The 26,839-nt window shown below is 51.7% G+C and overlaps 1 protein-coding gene across 2 annotated transcripts; it reads left to right on the top strand.

Annotated features, from left to right (window-relative positions):
• The first annotated feature begins 1,468 nt into the window (after nt 1-1,468).
• RAB7B (RAB7B, member RAS oncogene family) lies at nt 1,469-26,839 on the top strand. Of its 2 annotated transcripts, XM_047841501.1 has the most exons (7): nt 1,469-1,660; nt 6,255-6,455; nt 9,733-9,801; nt 10,545-10,671; nt 11,421-11,636; nt 17,403-17,528; nt 24,681-26,839. In XM_047841501.1, the coding sequence occupies exons 3-7, from the start codon at nt 9,749-9,751 to the stop codon at nt 24,759-24,761; spliced, it is 603 nt and encodes a 200-aa protein (XP_047697457.1). In that variant the 5' UTR covers nt 1,469-1,660; nt 6,255-6,455; nt 9,733-9,748; the 3' UTR covers nt 24,762-26,839. The 2 variants fall into 2 exon arrangements, with proteins under 2 accessions (XP_047697457.1, XP_047697456.1); XM_047841500.1 differs by lacking the exon at nt 6,255-6,455.

Here is a 26,839-nt window from a genome sequence, read left to right as displayed (position 1 = left end):
CGTCCAACTCTTGATTTCGGCTCAGGTCACGATCTCATGATCTCACTGACAGCACAGAGCTTGCTTGGGATTCTCTCCCTGTCTCTGTCTGTCTCTCTCTCTCTCTCTCTCTCTCTCTCTCTGTCTCTCTCTCTCAAAATGAATAAATAAACATTAAAAAAATAAATACAATAAAACCTGGTCTCAGAAAAGTAGAAGAATATGGGAGGGGATCTGATTCTAAGGGCGACAATTTAAAAACAAATCAGCCGTCCTAAACCAGTGGTTATCTGACGGTGGGCTGGTGCACCCTCTCCCAAGTAAGCAAAGAATAACATTCTAGGAAAACATGCCCTGGAGTTCTTCCAGCTCGGCGCGGCCTGGTCAGCGGGCGCCTCACAGACATCATCATGCCCCGCTCCGGGCACCTGCGAATCGGAGCAGGGGAGTGAGCGTCACCTGGAGTTTTTGTTTCACTGGCACCTCCTTACCGAGGTCTGTCCCTGGCACCGCGTGTGGCCGAGCGTGGGGTTCAAGGTTACTCGCTCTGCCCTTGAGGGATGTCTGGTCCCACTGACCAGACAGACGTAGACAATAGCCGTGAGACAGCACCAGAGACTCAAACGTGAGGAAATGCTTGCTGACAGTGAGGGTGGTTCAGGGAATGGACCACCGAGGGGGAAAGGCCCCTCTCAGAAGGAACATGGGGATGGAGGGCTGAATCCAGTGCATTACAAGCCTTAAGGGGAGCCCTTGGGATCTGGTAACCCATTTCATTCGGGCTCATCTGCACTCACTTTATTTCCAAAAAAGAAAAAAAAACCCCTCACTTTATTCCCCTTTTATCTGCCAGCCATTGTTACTCGGGGCATGGTTCCAGGCACCTCAAAGGGATATGAAACTCAGCCTTATGCTCACGCTGCTGAAAATCACTGTAGTCTCTTAAGAACTTCAGGCCGAGCCACACGTTTTCATCCGAGAGGACGGGGAGATGCTAGGACTTGTCTCCCATCTCACAAGACTGGGTGTGTGGGTGTGTGTGTGTGTGTGTGTGTGTGTTGGTGGCAGTGTGCTATGATGCGGTGTGTGTACAGTATTAGGGTCGGAACAAGGCATGAGGACCGTCTCCCCACCAGGCTGGTGGTGGCACCGAATCTAATGCACATGTGGGTCTAACGCCTCAACAAACAAAAGGTTCCCTTCACTGGGTGGCCTCCAGCGGCCCAGGCAGAAGTCCTGAAAACCAGCTGGAGGCTTTGCGTGGTGCCCCCAAACCTGCGTGTCGCCTTGCAGGCTGTGACCCACACACTTCCACGCCTCGAACCTTCCACTCCTCGTTCCCTGGGGCCAGCTTCCCAGGAAACCCAATTCTCACAGAGGTGCCTAATCGAGTGAGCTCTGAAGCCAAGCTTCCCATTCCACCCCACCCCCTCCACCCACACAGCTGAGCTCACCCGGCCCAGCCTCTTTTGCAACTTTCCCAAGTCTGTGCACGAGAGGGAGAGGAGGAAAACAGAAGGAAGTAGCTTGGCCTCAATAAGCTCTTCTGCTCCAGAGCCTTTTTCCTCTGAACCGGCTGAGACCTTTGCTCTAAGAGGAGACCCCCAGACTCCGAGAGAGAGAGAGAGAGAGAACGGCCCGCCTGCCCTCAGGGGAGGCCAGATGCTAAGCAGCCACAGCTGTAAGTGCCTTGAAAGTTTTTCTCAGTTCTTCAGTCTGTCCCAGCAAGCCCTAGAGGTATTTGGGTTTGGGGAGGGAGGTGGGGAATGGAGGCAGGGATGAGGCTTAGAATCTGGCAGCTGCGGGGCTTAGATCCAACCCGAACCCCCCCCTCCACCCCACTGCCCACCAGGGAAACTCCCAGGGCATGGCAGCGAGCCAGGTGGAAGGGACTTCCCCGCCCAGCCCAGCCCAGCCTGGGTTGCTGGGGCCCAGGCTCCCGGCTCTGCACGGGCCAACAGTCTCAGCGGGAGGACACTGCCACTGGCTCAGCAGAGGAAGGCCAGCCAGCACCCGAGGTCGCCTTGCCACATCGACAGGGCACCTCCTTGGGTGGAACCCGTTGGCCAAAGCGTCTCATTGGGGAAGGAGAAACTCCTAGAGTAGAAAAGTGTCCTTTTGTTCTAACTCATAAATATGTCTCCTGGCACAGCTCTGCCGTGCTAGGCAAGCCAGTCAACAGAGTTGGACAGATCTGGGTTCTAGTCTCAGCTTGCCACTAACTAGCTGTTCTTGACTCAGGAATCCACTGGACTGTGATGGCATTTTATAACCTGCAGGGTGCCCTAGAATTGCCAGGCAGCATGCATTTATAAAAATAACTTCTCTGAGCTCGTCAGTCAATGCCCCACCACACAAGTCCCATGGAAATAGTAACTTGTCTGTACCCTCAGACCTACATAGTGCGGACTCATAGTAGGCATATAGTACCCATGCTGGATGGATGGACGGACGGATGGATACATGGATGGATAGACAGGTGGATGAATGGATAGGTGGATGGATAGATGGGGATGGATGAATGACTGTTTATTGAAGATTCAATATTCCCAGCATGGGTCAGGCTTTACGGAGGGATAGAGAGGTGGGAGGAACTTTCTTGTCCTCTGGGCACTGAGAGTCTACTTGGGGAGACAGGACAAATACTTCCAAAGAACTTAAAGGACACGAGCGCTGAGCCTCCCGAAAGCAGAGCTATGGACACACGGCCTGGAGGGGAGCAGGTCTAGACCTGCTAGGATTTAGGAGGGCAAGGCAGAGTCGTGAGCCTTCCCACAGGGCAATAAAGCTTCGTGCTCCATAGATCATTTATTTTCAAAGACAAACTTTATTCCCACGACTGTAAATCCCATTATTTTTAGGGTGGACGCATTTGTCGTTTTCCAAGACGTGGTAGCAGGGAGGAGAGGCACTGAAAGTGGGGTCGATGGGAGCAAAGCGGGGAGGCTGACAGCCTCAGGGTTCTCATCTGCCCCTGCTCACTGGTCTCCCTCATCCTTCTTCCTTGTCAGCAGAAGTGACACCTCGCCTTACCAGCGAGGCCGAAGATTGTACCTGGGTCCCGGTTGGGGCCAGTGGGGGAGGGAGAGAAGGGAAGTAGGATGGTGAGAGCAGACCAAGTCCAAGGGCTCGTGTAAGACTGGCCCCCAAACCCTAGGGTGGTGTGCGTGTGCCTGTGTGTGTGTGTGCACGCACGTGTGTGTGCCCAGGGGCATCAACCCAGGCTTTCTTGCTCCTAGGGACTGAGCTACACTGTAACTTTGGCAGGTGGGCAGGACCAGGGCTCCAGTCTTAGAAGGACTCCCAGGCAACAAGGGGAGAGGAGTTAGTCACATGCAGTGGGGGCTGAGTCGCCTGCAGATTCTGGTCTGGGTGGATCGGGGCTGGCTGAAGGCAGGGCCCTGCGTTCCAAGCCTGCTTGTCACTGTTATTTAACAGTAGAGGGTGGTGACTCAGCCTGGCCTCTAAGAGGATGCCCTGGTTTGAAGCATCTGAGGTAGCTGGATGGGCGGGAAGAGGCTTAAAAAGACAGCTATGGCCGAAGTCCGGCCAAGGGCAGGGCCCAGCGACGTGGGAAGGGACTTCAGCCACCGTCTGAAACCTACACATGCCTCCTCGGTGAGCCCAACCGGTGTCTGCCACCAAGCTGCCTTCCCTCGCCGGTGACACAGTTCTGGACACCCCCTTGTTGCTGCTAGGGGGCAAGGGACCCCTAAGGGGTCCTGGGACCCAAGGGCCAGGCTATTTTAAGTAGCAGCCTCAGCAAATCCTTCCCCTTCTGAGAGTCTGCAGTAGGGGTAGGCGATCTGCAGCAGCAGCATGCTGGAAGGGCACATCCAGGGGAAGGGGACTAGGGTGGTAGTGGGGTAAAGGGAGCTCAGAGTCAAGGCCAAGGTGAGTCACAAGGATCCGAAGAAGAAAGAGTCAAGAAACACCAAGGAGAAGACATTAAACCTCAGAAGGGCTGGCATGTGGCAGAGGAAGATTGCATGTTCTCTGTGGCCCCAGGAGAAATCCACCCCTAGTGGAGGGAAGAAGCTCTATGGGAGCAGAGCCAGCTCCGTCTTTCCATGAACGAGGTCGAGATGGCTCAAGCCCTGGGTGGGGGATCGGAGAAGATGACCTTTGGGGTTCCTCCTACAGCGTGCTGGAGCAGGCTCCACACTGATAGCTTGAAATCCGCCACGGTGGGAGTATCTACCCCACAGAAAGTGGCAGGTGCTACCAATCAGATCTCTGCCTCGCCCCCATGCAACTAGTAACCATTCATCTGGGTCTTCCCCATTGGAGGAGCCTTTTGTGCTATCAGAAATGACACGTGCCCCCCTGCAGAATAAGCCACAGCCACAAGTGATGCCCACTTCACCCATGAGGGAGCCGACTCACCAAGGTCAAGCAACTCACCCAAGGTCACAAATGTATGGAGGTAGAATAAGAACGCTGACTCCAAAACTCATGATCACTCCCTGGTACGAGATGACCTCCCTCTCCTGCCCCAGACACCAAAGTGATTTGTCTTGTCAGGACATCACACTCAGATGACTTGGGGGTGTCATCCACCCATGTGCTCTTTTTAAAGGAACTTTAGGGGTGCCCGGGTGGCTCAGTCGATTCAGCGTCCAACTTTGGCTCAGATCATGATCTCGTGGTTTACGAGTTCAAGCCCGGCGTCGGGCTCTGTGCTGACAGCTCAGAGCCTGGAGCCTGCTCCCCCGCTCACTCTCGGTCTCTCTCTCTCTCTCTCTCAAAAATAAATAAACATTAAAAAAATAATAAAGAAATGTTAAGTTTCTTTAAGTACATTTGATACTGTTTCATTACGTAACGACTAAGCCTTGTGTGACAAATGTTAACACAAGACATATATAAAATAAAACAATAGCCCCTAGCTTCTCATCTACCTTTCCCTACCTCCTATTAATCATTTAATGTGTATCTATCCACAACTTTCTGTGTATGCAAGACAAGCACAAATAGGATATTAACTATGCAGCCACACAAGCAAGGTTGTTGTTTGCTTTTACGCAATCGAGATCATGCTGTACAAAACGTTCAGGGATGTTCTCTTTTACTTAAATTATTATCACTTTTTTTCTACTTCATTACTCCACTCTTTGTTTTTCTTGATCGTTTACATGTTTATTTATTTATTTTGAGAGAGAAGAAGAGCGAGTGGGGGAGGGGCTGAGAGAGTGCGGGAGGGAGAAAGAACCCCCAGCAGGCTCCGCACTGTCAGCGCAGAGCCCCGTGCAGCCTCCATCTCACAAACCGTGAGATCATGACCTGAGCTGACATCAAGAGTTGGATGCTTAACCGACTGAGCCACCCAGGCGCCCCACTTCACTCTTTTTAAAGCCAGCTGGTATCCCAGAATCTGAATGGATCATAATTTATGTAGAGAATCTCTTATTGATGGACACTCGGGTTACGACAATGTTCTCCAGCAGTCGTCTTTGTACAAAGGTATGTTTGAGCATAGGTACGTTCTGAGGGTAGATGCCTAAAATTAGACTGTGGCCCGTGTGTATCGAACTTTGCTACTGTCAACTTTCCCTCCAAAAAAGGCTGTGCTATTCATAGCCTATCAACGATACATATTAGTGCTTCCCCTATACACTTGCCAACACTTAATTTCACCATCAGTCCTTTTAATTTGTGCCACTCTCTGGAGGTAAAAAAAAAAAATGGTATTTTTAAACTTTGTATGTCTCTAAAAATTAGTAAGGTTGAGTATCTTTTCGAAGCTGATGGCTTTTCATTCATAAGACTTCTGGGTTGCTTATTCATATTCCTTGCCCACTGTTATGTTGTATATTATCTTTGATTATCTGCAGAGAGCTTCCCAGGTAGTGGATATTGATGCACACTCTCTACCCGCCCCGCCCTCACCCCACTTCCCCTTCATAAGCACGTTGGTCGCGCTGTCCCATGTCAAGCCCACGCCACCCAGCCCCGGAGCCTCTCTGACAGGGGCACCCGGTGGCAGGTGTGTGATCTTCATCCTAGTTTTACGGAAGAGACAGTAGAATGAGCAGGTGAGGGTGTGATCGGCGGAGTTAGGCCTGGATTCCAAACCTAGCTCCTAATCCGGGTCCTACCACTTCTAGGCTGTGTTTTTAGAGAGAAACAATTAAACTCCCCTAGACACCTGGTTCTTGGGTGGTAAAATAGAGACCTATGGTGTCAGTCTGGCAAGCTCGTTTTGTGTGCTAACAATCGTCATAAAACAGCTGACATTTCTTTCTTTTTTTTTTTAATTTTTATTCATTTTTGAGAGAGAGCAAGTGGGGGAGAGGCAGAGAGAGGGAGACAGAGAATTTGAAGCCGGCTCTGTGCTGACGGCAGCGAGCTCGAGGTGGGACTGGAACTCACGAACTGCAAGACCATGATCTGAGCCAAAGTCGGACACCCAACCGACTGAGCCACGCAAGTGCCCCCGAAAGAGCTAACATCTCTTGAACCTTTAATTGCGGCCGGTAAATATATTATAATAATGTATTGTAGGCGTTAAACATATTATAATAATGTATTCATTCATTTAACCTCACAATGATATGCATATTTTTGTTTGCACATTCACAAAGTCCTCTATGCGATGCTGGGTGGAAAACATGTTAGAGGATAGCGTGAGCACAGATATGACTCCAGCATGGCAGCTTGTGTGTGAACACATTCCCCTCCAACTAAGCTGGCCAAATCTTGACCTTGGTAGTCAATCCTCACACAACAGCTCTTGTTCCACAGACCCGTTCCCTCGGCTCCCGTTCGTACCTCTTGTCACTTTGGCCACCTTTCTCTCCATCTCCTCCAACTCTGCTAGGGTTTTGTCGGGGCTCACCAAACGGGAGCCCAGCACCCCAGATCCTATGCGCACAGATTCCATGGGCTCAAATTCAAGAGGTCAGGAGGCAACGTGGCACAGAGGAGCCTCCTCTGGCCTTCCATGCAAACGCTGGCTCATCCCCGTACTACCTGTATGGCCTTGGATGAGATATGAATGACTTGGCTTCTCTGAGTCTCAAGACTCATTCATAAGGCTACTGGGAGGGTTCTCGAAGCAATCAGAGGACGCAGAGCATCCCCTGCAGGTACTCCGTCAGTGCTGATTCCTTCCCCACTGGTCCCTGCCTCCCTTTGGTCCTGACTCCCTTTCTAAGGGCACTGCATTGGCTTTTAAAACTAGGTTGGAATCTTGTACCAAAGCCATTAGGAAAGAGCTCACCATGGCTCCCACTCCCCTTCTGAGCAGTAACTGATGCTTGAAGACATGTACCTTTCACAAGCTTCTGTGCCACTTCTCCCTTGGCTGGTTTCCCTGTGGGCAGTGACACCCAAGACAAAATGCCAGCCCTGGATAATACCTTGAATTATCTTCCTCTGCCTGTCTGGAGCAAAGAGAATGGTTGCTGAATGAATGAGAGGACCGAGTCCTTGGTCGGACCTCCAGGACCCACCTTAAATCTTACCTCTTCTCCCTGCTTTCCTATCTCCCATACCCTTTGCTTCACCCTTCCAAACCATCCACCCTCTCCATTCACCTGTTCTCAGGGTTTTGATTACTTCATCCCCTCCCTTTGAAATATCACCCCCCGCACAACCACATGTCTCCTTCCTTCAAGGCTTCTCTCCCATCCCTGAATTCCCCCAGCACTTTGTGCCTCTGTTGGGACGCTTTATGCTTTGTCTTTGGTGTAATCACTCAGCCTGTGCCTTCTCCCATGATGACTCCTTAGGGTGGTTTCCTATTTGGTCCATTTTTGTGCTCATGCTTGTGTCTAGTGCAGGGCTTTGGAATGCAGTAACCGTGTCGGGATTTTTTGAAGGACTGTCGCGGATTACCACAAAGAGGTCTTGCCCATCATGCCAAGCCAGCCCTCCTGGGTTACCGCAGAAGGTCCAGTGACACCAGCTCTGGCTCTTCGGACAAACAGCTCTGAGCCGAGCCTCAAATCACCCTGGGGCCACGACATGGCTCGTGGAGGGGCACTAGCAGCCCTACGTCCCTGGGGCCTAGGCACCCCCGGGCAAGGCCCTTGTGGCCAGTGAGTTAGAGCTCCAGTTGATAAAGTATTTTTCAACCAGAAGGGACCTTGAGTCTTTGGTGCCCAACTTGCTCATTCTCTAGTTGGAAAGCCAAGACTCAGAGAGGGGAAGTAAATGATCCAACGTCACACGGTGGCAACGTGAGAGAATTAGAACCAAGGCCTCAGAACGTCTTGCTTTGAGCTTTTTCCAGGACCCCAAGGAAACTCAAACTGGCCTTTTTGACACCTCAGCCAGGCTGAGTCAGATCAAGGTTTGCTCAGCATGCCTACCTGCTCCAAGTCTGGAGCACTCAGGAGTTGGGAACCGTATACACATACATACGCGTGTAAGGGTAGAGCCAAAGAGCCAGTTAAGCACAATCCCCTGCAACAGTTTTGCCTTCGCTTGTTGAAAAATAATAATAATATGGGGTGCTCAGTTGGTTGAGCGTCTGACTTCGGCTCAGGTCATGATCTCACAGTTCGTGGGTTTGAGCCCTGCATCAGGCTCTATGCTGACAGCTCAGGGCCTGGAGCCTGCTTCGGATTCTGTGTCTCCCTCTTTCTCTACCCCTCCCACACTCATTCTCTCTCTCTCTCTCTCTCTCTCTCTCTCTCTCTCTCAAAAGTGAATAAACATCAAAAAAACCTTTTTAAATAATCAATATGTATATGTAAAATGCATACATGCATATATACATGTTTCTTTCTTATAGGAAAGAAACATACTATTTCTTACAGGAACAATACCTGTTTGACATGTGTGTTATTTAAAAATGGAACATACTAAAAAGCACAGAGAACAAATGTTAAATTGTATAATTTCCCTACCACGCAGAATCAACCACTTAAGTTTGTTGTATATTTATTCCTAGGCTTTTTCCTATGCAAGTAGGAACACATTTTCATATTTGTGATGGTATTGTATATACAGTGCAGTGTCTTGTCTTCTTTTAGACCCTATGGCATAAGCATTTTCCCACATTAGTATGATAGTCTCCAAAAGTCCATGTTAATAGTCTATTATGTGCCATGATTTATTTAACCACTTCTTCGTTGTTGGATGTTTATAAATAATACTGTCAAGAACATTCTTGAACCTGAATCTTTGCCTGCATCTCAGATTATTTCCCCAGGACAAATTCCTAGAAGTGGACGGCAGGAACATTTTTAAGGCTCTCAATACTTGCTGCCAAGTAGCTTTCCAGAAACATGTACCAATTATACCCCCACCAGCTGCATTAAAGAAGAGCCTTTTGATTCTGTGATTGCAGCAACACCTCGGGCTGGGGGAGGGGCGCTCTCCCATCCAGAGCCTCTCGGGCAGTCCTGACAATGGACCCCTTGTCCTGCCCCCATCTCCTCTTCCCACACTGCCCTCCACCCCTGGCTGCTGGTTTGACTGTCCTCGAGGCCTCTGTTCAACCCCGTGCGGTCTTCTTGGCGCTCCAGGCTGCCTCCAAGAACAGGGTTGGTGATGCTGAAGAGGGAGAGATGTGCCTGTCCTGTGGGGCCACCACACTTCCAGCCTTGGGGAGGCCCCGAGGGGAAGCTGTGGGAGGGTGGCAGCATTGCTGGTCCCCTATCTCCTTTGGAGAACGGCCCCACCTGGGTCCCGGGCCCAGAGCAGTGATCTGCACATCAAGGAAGGGAAAGTAGAGGCCAGCCTTAGTGACAATGGCCACACGGGACTCTGGCCAGCATGCAGATGACTTCTGTTTCCCTACAGGCTCCGAAGCCCCTCCATGAATCCCCGGAAGAAGGTGGACCTGAAACTCATCATCATCGGAGCCCTGGGGTGAGTAAGCCAAGATCAGCTCAGGGTGTGGGGATTGGGAAGCAGCCCCCTACCCAAGGGCAGTGAGGCCTCCTGCATAGTTCCCACCGGCCATGGGTGTCTCTCTGATTCAGAGTGGCACCAGGGAGGAGAGATGGGCAAAAGAGGCTGGGAGTCGGGCTGTCTGGTTACTGGTCCCAGATCTGCCCTAACTCTGCAGTGACTAGCTATGTGGATTAGACAAGCCACTTGGCATCCGTCTGTCCTCCCACCTCTGTCAAATATAGGAAAGACCTGACCTGTGGGACGCTCCACTCTCCGCAAACTTCTCTCCTCATTCGGACTGGTCCCTACTTCTAATGTTTATTCATTTTTGAGAGAGAGAGACAGAGACAGAGACAGAGCACGAGCGGGGGAAGGGAAGAGAGGGAGACACAGAATCGGAAGCAGGCTCCAGGCTCTGAGCTGTCAGCACAGAGCCCAACATGGGGCTCGAACCCACGAACCGTGAGATCATGACCTGAGCCGAAGTCTGACACTTAACCAACTGAGCCGCCCAGGCGTCCCGGACTGGTCCTTACTTCTAGAGTCCATTCCCTGATCCCTTACTGATCACTGTGGTCCTTGGACTGCAAATGTTAGACATTCAGAATCACAGAGAGCTGGCAGCGAGAGGCGCATGACAAGATTCTGAGAACAGTCCGGGGGTGTGTGTGTGTGTGTGTGTGTGTGTGTTGTTCACGTGTTTGGGTTTTTTTCTTCAGTGTGGGAAAGACCTCCCTCCTCCACCAGTATGTGCACAAGACGTTTTACGAGGACTACCAGACCACACTGGGGGCCAGCATCCTCTCCAAGATTATCATACTGGATGACACAACTTTGAAGCTACAGGTAAGCTGCTCTGCCTCTCCCTCTTCAGCCTGCGTACCTGAAATCATCCCACATTCCCTAGATGGCCACTCGCACAGCCGTGTGCACCAGGAACTACAATGGTCTAGAGCAGAGATAAGCAAACTTCAATTCATGGGCCAGATGTGCTCCACCACCTGTTTTTACAAATAAAGTTTTATCAGAACACAGCCATGCCCATTTGTTTACTTCCGGTCTATGACTCTTTTTGCACTACAAAGGCAGAGCTGAGTAGTTGCAACAGACAGTCAGGTCTACAAAGCCTAAAATATTTACTATGTGACCCTTTAAGGAAAAAGAAATGCTGATCCCTGATCTGGGGCGGGGGGCGGGGGTGGGGAGGAAGGGCGAATCCAGATGTTGGGAGGCCTTATTCCTAGTCGCAGGTTCACTGGAAACGTTGGTAAGTGACCTTGGGCAAGTCATTCCCAGGGTCCAAATCTATCAGGTGAGAATAACAGTGAGAATAACTGTGCCTGTCTTGATGGCCCAGGGGGAACGTGAGAGCTCAGATGTTAAGTGCTCTTGGGTTGCTAAATGACAGTGCGAAGATACTGTCACGAACACGGGCGACAGGGTTGAGTTGCCCGTGCTTGAAAGGACCACAAGCACCTGTGCCGGGGCTGTCTGCTCCCTGCCCAGAAAAGGACACTTTGACATCATGGCACCCAGCTGGGTCTATCTCCAGGCACTCATCACAGCCCAATGGGGCGGCTGCTCTTCCCCTCCAGATCTGGGACACGGGTGGACAGGAGCGGTTTCGCTCCATGGTGTCCACATTCTACAAAGGCTCTGATGGCTGCATCCTGGCTTTCGATGTCACCGACCTAGAGTCTTTTGAAGCACTGGATACCTGGCGGGGTGACGTCCTGGCCAAAACGATTCCGATGGAACCGTCCTACCCCATGGTGGTGCTGGGAAACAAGATTGATCTCGCAGACCGGCAGGTACCAGTCATTCTTTCGTTCATTCACCCAACATTACGTGAGCACCTACTCTGTGCCAGGCACTGTGGTCGGTCCCACACACAGGGAGCTGAATCAGGCACAGTCCTTACTTTAAGAATGTTGCAGCCTGGTAGTGCATACAGACACTTTAAAAACGCTTATGATACATTACGGTAAATAAAATGACGGAGATATACCTTGGATATTTGGCAACCACAGGAAAAGGGCATTTACTCAAACCCAGAATATAGGAAGGGCTTCCTAGGGGAGGTGGGTTCCAGGCTGAAGAAACAGCATGAGCAAAAGCAAGAAATAGCATGCTGTGACTTGAGAAGTGAAAGCAATTTTGTCTAGAGACAGGGAGTGGAGGAATTAAGGCATCAGCGGTAGGCAGGTGGAATTTGAATTTACCTGTAAAACAGTATTTCTACCCAGGGTCAGGTAGGGGATCACAGTTATCAATTCTTGAATCTGTAAGTTTTCTGGGAAAGTAGTAATATATCTTTTTATTACCATGGGCATATATTGGATTATCTGGCTATGCAATGGCAGGCGGTCTGCTCCATGGCTGCAGGGACCCCACTCGTGTAGGTATTTACCACTGCAGTAGCATTGATTAGAGCTCTTTCCTTATTGCCTACCAATGAGAAAACAATAGAGGCAGACTTAATTTGTAAAAGATGCTCTTGTGCCAAACAAACCTAAAATGACACCAAAAAGAACCATTTGAACAAGATTGTCTTAGTGTTTCGTGTAGAGAAAAGGAATGAGGAAGCGAGCCATCATATTTGAACTATGTTTTCACAATGGCTCAAATAGAGAAAAGTAATAGAACTGAGGCATCATTTGGAATGATGGATGGATGGATGGGTGGATGGATGGATGGATGGATGGATGGATGGACGGATGGACGGATGCATGCATGAGGTTCTGACTTTTTCTCAGTGAAATCAGAGGCACCATCTTCTGTTGAGCAGGAAGCGAAAGAGGACCAAGTAGAAGTCTCAAGACTCATAGTGAAGCTCTGCCATTTACTCTGGAGAGCAATCAAGGACAAAGACAAGAACAGACGGGTGACCCTAGGGGCTCAGCTGAAGGAGGAGACCAGGAGTTGGAGCTGGTGTCTGGATTGTTTTTCCCCAACAGCCATGTATGGGGTGAGAGCCAGGAACAAGGGACCTGGGACTAAGTTTCTTCCAGACGAGAGTAGCTGAAGAGTAGAGGTGTGGGGGCACTGACAAGCGACCCAGGAAAGAAGAGAGCCATGGGAAGGTTTGGAGGAACAGCAGCTAGCTGCAGTGTCCAAGGCAAAAGGGCAGGACAGAAGGAGTGAGGACAGGAGGAGGTGGAAGGGAAGGAGACTGGGTCACAGAATGGGAGACCAGATTTGACATTTGACAGAGGTCCTGGGAAGAAGAGACTGAAGTGGAGAAAAGATGCATTCTGTTGGAGGGGCAGGGGAGGCTACCTTGAGAGGTGGAAACAACAGGATGAGCACGGAAACGAGCAGGATGGAAAGAGCCGGTGATAACTCGAGGGGTGGAGGGGACCATCCACGCCTCAGGGGAGGAGCTTTGCTCTGCAGAAAGAGAGGAAGAATAGAGATTTGAAGGCAGCAGTGAGGCCCCAGCCAAGCTCATCGCCATCTCTGGGGTCTGCGGTGAGCAGGGTGTAGACACAGCCCCCACCGGAGAGGGCGACAGGGGGAACAGAGACTCCAGGAAAAGCCAGGGCTCAGCCAGGACAGGGAGGTGACAGAGGACCCTGGAGGAGGGAAGCAAGGGGAGTTCGTCTTTCCACAGGGCAGCCCCGGGACGGGCACTGGTAGAGTAGGCATCAGCAGAGGTGGGGAAAACGCTAAGCAATAATGAAATGAGGGCAGGGAAGTAGACAGGAGGAACCGTGAGTGAGGAGAGGTGACGCCGGGACACCACTGCCCTCCCATGTCCTTGTTTTGCCCCAGCTTAGCAGAGGGCTTGGGGAACACAGAAGGCCAGCCGGGAGGCACGCTCTGGGCTCTCACTTGAACAGAGGTGAGCGCATACGAGCCTAGCCGAGAGCTACCTGAAGGAGCGCCTTCTCTGGGCTCCAGTCCGTGCTTGCCCTGGGCCAGCTCCAGGGTCCTCGTCTGTGAGGTGCAGACCAGACACAGATTCCATGAGGTGGCTGGGGACTTAAAGGAAATGATGGCTATGAAGCATTTGGCAAACTGAGCCCACAGAAACCATCGTTCACCTTCCCTCTTACGTTCTCCAAGGGATGAGCTGGGAAAACACAGGAGTTTTTCTCACTTAATGAAAAGGAGATAAATGTTTAAAAGTCTACTGCTAGATTTAGGATGAGTAAAAAGTTCTGGCGTTGGATGGGGGTGACGGCGACACGACAACGGGAATATGCTTTAATGCCACCAAACTGTGCCCTTAAACATAGTTAAAATGGCAAATCCTGTGTTTATGTAGGTTTTAGAACAATAATATATATGTACATATCTCACCAGAATGATTTTAAAGAAATTGCTGATTTTGATTTTTTAAAATCCCTATTCCTGGGGCGCCTGGGTGGCGCAGTTGGTTAAGCGTCCGACTTCAGCCAGGTCACGATCTCGCGGTCCGTGAGTTCGAGCCCCGCGTCAGGCTCTGGGCTGATGGCTCGGAGCCTGGAGCCTGTTTCCGATTCTGTGTCTCCCTCTCTCTCTGCCCCTCCCCCGTTCATGCTCTGTCTCTCTCTGTCCCAAAAATAAATAAACGTTGAAAAAGAAAAATAAAAAAATAAAATCCCTATTCCTTCTACAGAAGGCAATAGTGAAAAAATACTAGTTTGCTAGAAAGAACAGTTCTGCAAATACCTATGCTATGAGGGATTTATTCACTAGGATGTGAATCCTTTGCTCTATGTTCAGGAAGGCAGTTTCTGACTGATCACTGATTCGTAACATGGGGATTACATTTTCGGAAATAAGTCTCAGTTATTTTTGGTAGTGGTTTCAGATGTATCTGACACACTAATGTTAACATTCATACAATTGATCGCTTAAAATGCATATGAGATGCAAAGACGTCATAAATAAAATTATGCGAATTGAGCTAGTTTTGTCAAACATTTGGCCTCTGATGAACAAGCAGATAACAGGAGAAGCAAATTGTTAATAGTATATATCGTCAGCCCAAAGCAAAATTAACAGAAGGAAAGCTTTCAAAAATTTCCTATTTCCCAAGTCCCCAAGTACCGCACCCTGAGTTTATTTCCACAGTCAGAGCCTAAATTATAAAGAGCTATTATTTTATAAATAAATAAAGAACAAGATGACTGAGACAATGATGAAATTGTAACAAGAATTGGAAGCAAATAGTGAAAAGCGCTGTCTGGGTGGCTTTCTTCCCAGGCCCGCTTGCTGGGGTTCAGTTTGGGAGAGGAGAAGGGGCATACAAAAAGAATGTTAATTTGCAACATAATCTCAACTGACATTTTGGAGCGCGACTTAATCATTCCATATAAACCCAACAGAGAAAGATCGGGGACAAATGAGATAAAACATCTGTCACAACCAGGCACCAGACAGGCCCAGTCACTGTCCAGTGGGAGAGAAGGGAGCCGAGATCAGCGGGTTGCAGGTGCAGCCTTGTCCCCCCAGCTCTGTTGCCGGGTGACCTTGGGCACTAATCCGGGCATCTGCTTCTCGTGCCATGAAGTATAAAAGATCTCCCTACATCCTGGAGAAGCAGAGTCCTCTGTGGCTTCTTTCCACTTGACTACGGTTTTTACTGCAACCCCAGAACATCAGTGGTGTGCTCAGCAAAATGCTCATCACCTGGTGGGGGTGGAGGGTGGGCAGGGGGGAAGGCACAGTGAAAAGCCTGAGTCCAGTCCTCACACTTAAGGACTTTAAAAGATAGGAAGCCCTTTGCATTTCTAAGGCCCCGTCAAGGTACAGCATGTTAATTTCTAATACTTATTTATTTGTGGGTTACCCTTGGCGCTTCCTCCAAAGAGTTCAGAATGTTCCTGAGCTGTGAACCTTCTTGCCTGCTCACCAGGCCTTGGGCATCTGTGCTCCATGGAAGGGAGCAGTCCTGGCCAATTCTGGACCCCTCCCCATAAAGGCAGGAAGGTCTTGGAGATCTGAGGCCGAGACTAAAAGGCCTGGGGTTTCCCCCCAGAACCCAGGCACGGGGTATGGAGGTGTCAGCTAGTTCCCCAAAGGGCAGGCTGCTTAGTCGACCTAAGGGGCTGCACCCTCCAGTCTCCCAAGGCGAGCCTCCCAGTGCCAGGCAATACTGGTGTCAACAGAGGCTCTGTGGGAGACCACCATGGGCCTCCGGTGCTGCCGCCACTCCTGAGACCAGGGAGCCGAGACAGTCATGCGTCCTTTAATCGCAATGAGATAATCATCCTTAGGACCTGCAGGAGGGAGGCATTCTCTGATTGCCCCCTGGCTGTGCTGTCTTCTGGGAGAGGGGCAGAATGTCCTTTCTTCATGATAAAAAAAAACCCTGGCTCCCTTAAGCACAATGAAATCATGACTACAAAGTACCAAACACAGCCAATGTTCCATATATGGCCATTTCTTCCTCCCTGAAATAATTCATCAGGGATTAAAGTCAATGGTTCCAATTGTCTTTGGAAGTAACTCCCAGGGCTCTCAGGAGTTTTCCAAACCAGCACGATCAAACTCTGATCAGCCATTTGCATTCGGGTAGAGATGTGCTCATTCTGCCTGTACTGAGTGGCCCACACTGCCAGGCCAAGAGCTGAGGAGACCGTGAGCCTGAGCTCAAGGAATCAATGGTCCAGTGGGAGAGGGAGAAAGGGTACCGTTCTCCTGCAGTGCCCTGCAGAGGGCAGTGCCCATGCCACAGGAGCTCTGAGCGGGACTGCATTGCAGCTCTGCCTTTCTCAGCTGCGTGATCTGAGGCAAATCGCTGAACCTCTCTGAGCCTCAGTGTTCCGATCTCTAAATTGAGCTAAGACCCATCTCACAGGGTCATTGGGAGGATTGAATGAGTGAAGATGACAAGATATCTAACACAGTATCTGGCTTATCAACTGTTCCTCGGACTCTACCCTGGGGAAGGAGGGTTAGCAAGGACTTGAGTCTCTGCTCAGCAACAGACCTCCTGGGCATGGGCTCTGGTGAGCCAGCCCAGGGGAAGGAAGCCCTCCACCCCGGCTAGTGTCTATCATGTTTATCTTATACAGGGACTGAAGAAGGAGCCTTAGGAAAACAGCATATAGTACGTTGGGCTCTCGTTCTGCCGAGCCTGTGTTCAAATCCTGCTCAACCCCACACACTCTGAGCACGTTTATATTCTCCAGTCCTCACTTTCCTCATCTGGAAAACAGAGCTCACAAAGGCCCACCTCATAGACTTATGTTAAGAAATACGCATGTGAGGGGCTCCCGGGTCGGTTAAGCGTCCGACTTCAGCTCAGGTCATGATCTCGCGGTTCATGGGTTCGAGCCCCGCATCGGGCACTGTGCCGACAGCTCGGAGCCCGGAACCTGCTTCGGATTCTATGTCCCATTCTCTCTCTGCCCCTCCCCAACTTGTGCTCTGTTTCTCTCTGTCTCTCAAAAATAAATAAAGGTAAAAAAAATAAAAAATAAAAAAAAAAGAAATAACACACGTGGAATTTCAGACACACGGAAGTTTCTCAATAAATGGGAGTAGTAGTGGGGATGGCGAGACACGAGGGTGGTAATGAGAGAGGGCGATACGATGACGGTGGCCATGGTGATACAAAGCGATCATTTCTTCCCCTCACTCAGGTGCCCCAGGAGGTGGCCCAGGGCTGGTGTAAAGAGAAAGATATCCCCTACTTCGAAGTCAGTGCCAAGAATGACATCAACGTGGTACAGGCCTTCGAGATGCTGGCCAGCCGGGCTCTGTCCAGGGTAAGTGGCTATGGCGGTATCATCTTCCAGGGCTGCCCCGAGGATGGGAAACTGGGGAGCTTCAGAGAACAACACACCGGACTCAGGTAGGGATGCGGGTAGGACCGGACGGCTCGTCGTCTCGATTAGTTGCTGAATGGGCTCGGCAGTGCTCTGGTTCTGGAACCCCAGAGTGCCAGAAGTCTAAACCTACCTTGGGTTATATAGTTAGTGGTCCCTCGGTCCGGCTGATGATCCCTTGTGGAGTTTCTAAAATACACGCTTCTGTGCCTCCCCCGGAGACATTCCAATGTAGGGAGGGTTTGAGAGCTGATGGTCTAGTTCAGTTCTGACTGGCGAGAGAGGTCCCACAGCGCCGAGCATTTGTCCAGATGGACGATCAGGTCTGCAGGAGTGGCTGACATCCTCCAGGCAAACAGATGGACAGCTGTGGGCCCCCCGTGTGGAGTGTGTCCTCTGCGGCCGGCAGCGTGTAGGGCTCGGGGACCCTGGCTCTCTGGAGGGGAGCCCGATAGGCCCATGTGTGGTTACCATACAGGTGCATGGCGTGAAAGGATTTGGTGAGGTGGCCCCAGCGGCAGGGGGAGGGGAGGCACGCAGCCCAGCTGTGAGGGATGGGAAGGGGGACAAGGGGAAGATCAGGGAAGGCTTCCTGGAAGCAGTAACAGGGTTTTCTTCCCCTTCCCATATGGAGTCTGGAAACTCAGAAAAGGGTTCGAGCCATTGGCGCAGGGAAGGGCTCAGCTTGTCTCATTCTTCTGCCACATTTAATCACGGTGGGCTTCTCAGGAGAGGGGGAAAGCTCATCACAGCAATGATTTTGAATTGAAGAAAGGAGGATGGGAGATGGGGGGTGTCCCCGACGTGGGAGTGCCTGCCGTCATTGCGGTCGACCGGCGGCCTGGCCCCGTGTTGCCAGCTGCCCCGGACGGAAGTGCCCCGTGGCCCCGTCTGCGGTCGTCCACCAAGGAGAGAGGCAGCAACCACCCCCAAGAGGCTGCCCAGGGAGAAGCCTTAATCGCAGGGTTTGGCCGGACACAGGCTATATTCGTATGCTTCCCCTCCCGGCCCCCAGCCCTCACTGTCTCATGTTAAAAGGAAGCAGGGGATGTCCGTCTCGAGCACATGACCGAGGGCTGTGGCTTTTATGATACAGCCTGTAACGCTGGCTCTCAAGCCACAGATGTGCCTGCTCATGCCACTCCCCTGGAAACTGAAGAAGGCTGTTTGACCTTGTATGGTGAGAGGTGATAAATGATCCTGCACCAACACAGAACAGTGATTGCCAAATGCTGAGTCACGGAGAAGTTCCATCGGCCCACAGCCAGTGTCTGTGTGTGGTCAGCATCTGTCCTTTCTGAAGAAGGAGTGTCCTTTGTTCTCTTCTTTTTAGTATTTTTTAAATTTACATCCAAGTTAGTTAGCATAGGGTGCAATAATGATTTCAGTAGAATCCACTGATTCATCCCCTACGTATAACACCCGGTGCTCATCCCAGCAAGTGTCCTCCTTAATGCCCATCACCCGTTTAGCCCATCCCTCCACTCACAAGCCCTCCAGCACCACTCAGTTCTCTGTATTTAAGAGTCTCTTGTGTTTTGTCTCCCTCTCTGTTTTCCTCTTATGTTTGCTTCCCTTCCCTTATGTTCATCTGTTTTGTCTCTTAAATTCCACATATGAGTGAAATCATATGATATTTGTCTTTCTCTAATTTTGCTTAGCATAATACCCTCTAGTTCTATCCATGTTGTTGCAAATGGCAAGATTTCATTCTATTTGATTGCCGAGTAATAGTCCATTGTGTGCATATATATATATATATCACGTCTTTATCCAGTCAGCTGTCGATTGGAGTGTCCTTTATTCTTAAAGTTACATCTTTCTTGCTGTGTCCACTTTATGAAGCTTGTCTGCTTGGTTGTTGTTGTTTTATTTTTTGTAATGTTTGTTCATTTATTTTGAGAGAGAGATTGAGAGCACAGGGAAAGGGCAGAGAGAGGGAGAGAGAGCAGGCACTATGCTGGCCACCAGCACAGAGCCCAACGCGGGGCTTGAACTCATGAACCACGAGATCATGACCTGAGCCGAAACCAAGAGTCAGATGCTCAACAGACTGAGCCACTCAGGCACCCCTGTTGTTGTTGTTTTTAATATCCATCCTACTTGGCAAAAGAGTGGCTGAGCAACCCTAGGTCAGTCCCTCATGTTGATGGGGGAAACTTACTGATGAGAAGTCTAGAAGTCACAAGTATGGTATCCACAGCGAAACTGACCTACATTTGAATCCTGCCCTGGTGTTTTTGAGTGGACCCCTGGGCATATGACTCCTCTGAGCCTCAGTTTCCTCATCTATAAGATGGAAATAATGCAATCCTGTAAACATTTCTTGAGTTATCAGGCCAGGGCTGGAGATACGGACCTCAGGGGCTCTAAGGTCAGGTAGAGGAGTAGGATATTCACAAACAGGTTGTCACAGAGGTAAGTGCCACAGAGGGGGCAAAGTCAAGGCATGGAGATGACTCAGTGGTGGCTGGTGGCGAGGGTGGGTAAGGATGGTCCCCAGAGAAGTGGCATGTGACTTGGGTGTTGAAAGACAAAGCACAGTTTGCAGGTGGCCACGGGAGGGTGGGGGAGGGGCAGGCACAGGAGAAGGAGAGAGAGAAGGGCATGGCCAGAGGCCCAGGCACCAATCCACAGGGCTCACGTGAGGAAGCAACTGCGGGTCCATCTGTAAGAGGAGGAAATGTGGCATGCAGGAAAGTGGGGGTGTGGGGCCCCCAAGGGCGATGAGGCCCACAAGGTCAACAGCACGGATCCCGAAGGCTCAGAGAGCCCCCACCAAGCGCCTGGACTTCACGCAGCGGGCGCATGGTGTCCAGACCGCGCTGCTGGACCCGAGGCACACAGGGGCTCACCTGGCACCTTGAAGCCCCGCAGGGTGTGCCTTTTCCTTAGAAACGTGGAGGAGAAATATTTTCCCATTAAAACAGAACAACCATTATTACTAGAGCATAGACTGTAAAACGCACGTGCACTTTTAAAGTGAAACTGGAGTTTGCACACCTGTGTCGTGAGGTCAGATGAGTTCTCAAAGACATTTCCGGCAAGGGCCTCTCCCCTCCTCCCCAGGGAGGTGTCGTGCTCACGGTGCTGGAGGGTTTGAGGGGAGATGTGAGAGGCGGCAAGGGGAGGAAGCCCCAGGCTGGGGTGGGAGGACCTGGGGCTCTGAAGCCGGGGAGATCTGACTGCAAATCCTGACTCCCCCTCTGACTCACAAGTCACACGGCCTCCCTAAGCCACCACTTCCCTCTCTTTAAAGTACAAATAATATCTTCCTAATGGAGTTGTTGCGAGGACCAAGTCAAACAACTCCTAGTACAGAGAAAGCACTAAGTAAAAAGTTGCTGGGGGCGCCTCAGTGGCTCAGTCGGTTAAGCATAGGACTCTTGGTTTCGGCTCAGGTCGTGGTCTCAAGGTTCCTGGGTTAGAGCCCCACTCTGGGCTCCATGCTGACAGCCCGGAGCCTGCTTCCAGTGTTTTCTCTCCCGTTCTCTCTGCCCCTCCCCCACTCACACCCTCTCTCAGATAGATAGATAGATAGATAGATAGATAGATAGATAGACAGAAGGTAGCTGTTTTAAAATGGAAGCTGTGTATAAGGGTTTTCAGCAAGGGAGTTTTCTGCTTCATGGAAGATGGGCTCTGGGTGGTTGGGAAGGTACTGCAATAGCCCAAGCCCTAGAGAATGCAGCTGGCAGGACAAGGTGGACTGAACAGACGTTGGAGGTAGAGCCTCAGGGGCTCATGATGGTTGAATGTAGGAGAGAAGGAATCGGGAGCTATTCAGCTTGGCAGTCAGATGCACGATCGCTCGGATGGAATGCTCGGGACCAAGCTAGAGAAGAGAGGGGAAAGCAGGAGCATCACGGGAGGAAGGGGGTGATGCACTCAGTCCACGGGCCACATGACATCCACACGTCCTTGAAATGCCTGAGCTCTGCAGTGAATTCTGGTTGGAGTGATTTGTGAACATGGCACCAGAACTGGTACTCGGGGAACATTCTGAAAGGAAAGATGGTAGGTGGTTACTTTACGGTCCCAATCTGGCCACTTTCTTTTTCTTTTTTTAATGTGTATTTATTTTTGAAAGAGAGAGAGAGAGAGATGTGAGCAGGGGAGGGGCACAGAGAGAGGGAGACACAGAATCCGAAGCAGGCTCCAGGCTCTGAGCTGTCAGCACAGAGCCCAACGGCGGGGCTCGAACCCACGAACCACGAGATCGTGACCTGAGCCCAAGTCGGACGCTCAACCGACTGAGCCCCCCAGACGCCCCCGTCTGGCCGCTTTCAAGGACTAGGATACTTAGTTATTCCAAAATATGATACGAAGGGACACCACCTACTTAAGGGGATTGGCACGGATGAGATTCTGCTCCTACCAAGTTGGTAATACCATCCCTGCTGGGGCTGTCAGGCCCTGCCCCTGTGGCGTGAGCTGCAGCATGGAGGCCCGGCTCCTGAGGGGTAATTGGGGAAGGACGCAATCGCCATGTCCAGGAGGGAAGCGGGCTGGCTAGCGGGTAAGCTTGGTGGAATCACAGGACCTTTCTGAGGTCCTCCAGATGCAGGGTCTGAAGGCAGGTCCACAGAGGCGACCAGGCTTGAAGGGACAGGCCGGCACAGTCACATCCCTTAGGTGCAGTAGGTGCACGCGTGAGGACACTTCCGGTTTGCTCTGCACTGGGATGCACATCTTGCCAAGAGGACAGGGGCCTGGAGAAAAGAGCTAGACAGGAAACCCAATTACGGCCCGCTGGTTGCTTAGAAGTTTTGTGGGAAATCCGAGGAGCGAGATGACGCCGTTATTACCTGCAATGGTGTCACAGATGGGAAGCACTCCGGTGATCTGGACCTGGGGCCGTGTGAATGTTATCGGGTTCAGAAGGCCGGCGTGAAGGCCTCAGGCTTCTCCAGTGTAATGAGTGAGGAAGTTTCTCACCCCTTCCAGAGGCAGAACCCCATGCGAATCTAGAAAGATCTGGAAAGAGTGCAGAGGAGCTCAGGAAACTCTGTGGCTGCTCGGGAGGCCCCACACCCCCTTCCCTGCAGGCTGGTGCTGCAGACAACGGCACGGTTTCTGTTCATGAGGGGCTCTGGGGCCCCCCACTGGGCCTCGGGTGGACATGGGGTGGGGGGGGCACACTCAGGGGTGATGAAGCAACAGTCCTGCCCCCAGGGTCCAAAGACCCAGTTAGGGAAGTTCCTGATCCTGCTCATGGTCTCTGGCTTGAATGGTGACAGAGGGACCCACAAAGGACAAAACAGAGAATGCTTCCCAAACCTGCCTTTCAGGGAGAGTTGGGTCACCAGGGTAAAAGGGGCTTAGACAGTGATGCTCTGCCCTCCCTTGTCCCTCACTGGGAGATCCGGAAGTGTCGGGATTTTAACCACCTCAGCTCCGTGGAGTGAGAGGGCCCCCGCACACAGCGGCAGGGTCCAGGTGGAGGACGGGACACATCCAGGGCTGCAGAGGCTGGAGCCCACACACCAGGCCTGGGAGGTGCTGGGGACAAGGAGCCACCTGGCCCCATTTTGTCTTCTCAGGCTCCTTGGGTGGGACTCTGCTCTCCCAGGGTGAGAGCCGGGGAAGCCCTGGGGTGCCCTGGGTCAGGTCTGTAATCGGTGGGCTAAGATCCTGCCCAGCAGAGGGGGAGATCAATCTGGGCTGTGGGGACATCTCCAGAGAGATAGACCTTCATTTGGAGGGCATACACTGCCCCCCAACCCCCAGCACTCATCCTGCCTGTTAAAATAAATATATATAAATTCTAATAACTCTAAATAATTTGCTGAGGGGGAGTGCTCAGTCAGTGAAGCAGCCGATTTCGGCTCAGGTCATGATCTCACGGTTTGTGAGTTCGAGCCCCACGTCGGGCTCTGTGCTGACAGCTCAGAGCATGGAGCCTGCTTCGGATTCTGTGTCTCCCTCTCTCTCTGCCCCTCCCCGGCTCATGCTCTGGCTCTCTCGCTATCAAAAATAAACAAACATTAAAAAATAATATAATAATTTGCTGAGCGATACTCAAGGCCCATCACCGAGGCTGACTAAGGAGGCCCTGAGACCCAACCTGGGAGGACCGAGAAACAGGGACTTTCAGGAAACAAACTATATGAGAAAGGGCTGGATCCCAGGCCCCACACCATGACCTCTGCATGTGAGGCTAAATGACCCCTCAGTCGTGGGGCATCAGGGGACCGTCTCCTGTGTCTCAGGAGCTACCATCATCAGGGTGTAGCAAGTGAGGCCTGATGCCATCTCCTGGGACAGGGTTGTGACATTCACCAGTGGTGATGGGTGCTGCTCGGTGAGGGCCACTGACCCACACGATACCAGCTGTGGGGGAGCACGGATGCCAAGCCCAGTGACTGGTGAGAGCCAGGCAGAATAAAGACATGGGGTCCCTTTAAGAAGAGACCCTTTAGCCCTAGTATTCATCTCTTGGAGGAAGGGCCCCCTGCCCCACCCCAGCCTCACCCTGAGCCAAGAGGTCCTGGGAGAGAAGTGGCCAGCTTTGTTGGGACACAGGGGTTTGGGAAGGTAGCAAAGAGCCAAATAGGCCCAGTGGAAAGGCTGAGTCTATCTGGGGGAGGACAGAGAATTGACTGGGCTTCTCAGGTGCCAGGGGTGGCCGTGGGGGAGGCTGGGAGGCAGACATGGTGAACGAAGGGTGGGTGTGGGGGTGTTTGCGAGGAGAGGTCTCCAACAGAAATCAGGAGAGGGCTGTCATCATCTCTGCCAGAGGTCAGATGTCACCTCAGGTGACACTTTCAAGGATTAGGTGACACCGGCCACTTCCATGTTCCTTCTGGAGAATGGAAAGTTATGGGACCGTGTTGTAGGTCAGGAGATTGGTGCCAGCCAACTGCTCTGGGCTCCTGGGAAGAAGCTGGAGGAGCAGGTGAGGACAGAGGAGGGTGGGGAAGACCAGTGCCCCACACGCACCCCCGCCCCCACCCCCGCTGTTAGTTTCCTAACAACGCAATGGGGAGGGGACAAAAAAGCCCAACCACCGTTGGCCAGTGAGAAACAGAAGGCAGGTGGGCATCTTTGCCTCTCAGGATGTGAACTCTGACTTCTCTTTTCCTTCCCCAGTATCGAAGCATCTTAGAGAATTACCTCACAGACTCCATCAAGCTCTCACCGGAAGACCAGTCCAGGAGTAGATGTTGCTGATCTTTCAGACTCCCGCTCTGATGCCCAGACAAAGCCTGCCCACGGCCTGGGCATCCCCGCCCCCACCAGCCTTTCCCTACCCACCCCCCCACTCCCACCCCATCTTCCCAAGCCCAGCCCAGGCACTACCCTCATATCTGTGCTGGGCCCAGATCAGAGCACAGCCCCTGCCTCGGGCTGAGTGTAGTGAGGACAGGGCTGGGCCCTCAGGGGTCCCGATGGAACCCAGAATGTCACAGCCAAATCTCGGGCCGGGAGGAGTCACCGTTCCCTGGCTGGCTCCAGCCTTCCTGCTACCTGCCCTCCCCAAACACACTCTTGCTACAGAACGCACATCTCTGCAGACAGGCCACTGTGTCTGGAGTCCCGTTACGTTCTCCTGGGGACTGGCCTTCCTCGCCCATACCGCCACGCACCCGCAAAGCCACGGCACAGCTTTGGACAAGGGTGCAGCTCAGGCCACCCCGGCTACCAGCGCCAGAAAGCGAGGGCCTGCCTCAACCCTTGGTGGCCACTGTCCAGGCCTGGAACGACACTCCACCCCCTCTAGGGTATAGGACGGAGGGAGCCCAGGAGAGGCACCCAGGACGGGCTCATTCCTCTCTGCTGGATGCGCAGACAACTCCTCTAAATCTCTCCGAGCCTCAGCTGGCTCATCTGTCAAATGGGGGTGGTTTGTGTCCTGCCGACTTCAGGGTATATGGTTTCGAGGACCAGAAGCTCTGCTTAAATCTCAGTTGCTCTTGTTGATATGCATTTATTTATTTCTCCAACAAGTATTGTTGAACATCCGCTATGTACAATGCGCCGAGGTCCAGTGACAAATGAAACAAACAAGGACCCTGCTCTCCTGGACCCGGCTTTCCGATTAGGGAGAGAAGCGATAGGCACAGAATTTAAACAGATATTTTCAAATAGCAGATGAGTGCTTGGACAAAGCAACCGAGGTAATGGGATAGAAAGGGACAGAGACTGGGGTTGGTGCTGTTTCAGACAAAGTGGTCCAGGAGGGCTTCCCTGAGGAGGTGTCATTTGGCCCCAGGACTAGAGAATGAACAGATGACTTTCATTAGAGATCTGGACAAAGAGCATTCCATGGAGAGGGAGCAGAAAGAGCCACGGCCCTGAGGTGAGGACAAATCTGCTGTGTTCCAGGAACAGTGAAAGAACTTTCATTTACCTGAGGACTCAAAGCTGATATCCCAGAGACAAGCAAAAGGGATCCTGCCCCCTGAGTGGCTCCTTGATGCTCTGCTGACTTGCCACCAGAGGGCAGCAGTGCTCCTTCCCTCCCGTGCTGAGTGGCCAGTGGCTTCTCCATGACCCTTGAAGAAGGGCTTTTCTCTCTATGCTGATCCTCAAAACTTGTTCTCAGACTGGGGGCATGTTTGGTCCTGCGAGATTTATGGGGCAGGAGAATCCCAATTTCTTACAGCTAGTAAGAACTGAGCCAAAACTGTAACATCAATGATTCAGGCAAGAAATCCACATAAGTGACAAATGCTAGAATTGAGGGACCTGGAAAACTCACGGACTCCCTCTCCCTGCAGATTCTTCCGGCAACAGATAGCATAGACAGGACCCAGCCTGAAGAGGGTGGGCAAAATGACCACTCAGAGGCTCCCAAGCCACATCCATGCCCTCCATGGAAGTCTCCTGTCTACACAGACGTATCTGGCCCTGAGCTCTGAGCAAAGCTGGGACGTGAGCCCAGGACTTCTGATGGCATCTGACTCTGAAGATACTCCCAGAGGCAGGGGATCCTGCAGGGGCGAAGGGGTCAGCAGGAGAGTCTGGGGAGCCTCATCTGCCCACCCAGCTGTGGAGTAAGGGCTGGCTCATCCCGGGCAGCGGCACGGATCTGGCAGAGAGCAGGTGGCTGGGAGCACGCCGCCGTCTCTGTGTCCTTCCTGGGAGTGGCATTCTACACCTCACAAGGCTCTCCTGGGAGTGCATCGGACCGTGGATGGGATGTGTGGCATTTGGGCTTCTGTATCCTGTGTATGCAGCACCAATGGACGTGTGAACTGTTTCAAAACGTGTGCAACAAATAATAAATGTGTCCTCCTTTCTTTTTA

The sequence above is a fragment of the Prionailurus viverrinus genome, chromosome F1 (assembly GCF_022837055.1).
Source record: "Prionailurus viverrinus isolate Anna chromosome F1, UM_Priviv_1.0, whole genome shotgun sequence".
NCBI classification, from domain to species: Eukaryota; Metazoa; Chordata; class Mammalia; order Carnivora; family Felidae; genus Prionailurus; species Prionailurus viverrinus.
Note: the sequence above shows the minus strand (reverse complement) of the source record. Positions and strands in the feature narration are given on the sequence as shown.

What these genes read in the sequence shown, in the direction of transcription:
- RAB7B (XM_047841500.1), top strand. Translation starts at nt 9,749, where the DNA reads ATGAATCCCCGGAAGAAGGTGGACCTGAAACTCATCATCATCGGAGCC. An exon ending in ATCATCATCGGAGCCCTGGG is followed by an intron (nt 9,802 to 10,544) that starts GTGAGTAAGCCA and finishes TTTTTTCTTCAG; the next exon opens with TGTGGGAAAGACCTCCCTCC. An exon ending in ACACAACTTTGAAGCTACAG is followed by an intron (nt 10,672 to 11,420) that starts GTAAGCTGCTCT and finishes CTTCCCCTCCAG; the next exon opens with ATCTGGGACACGGGTGGACA.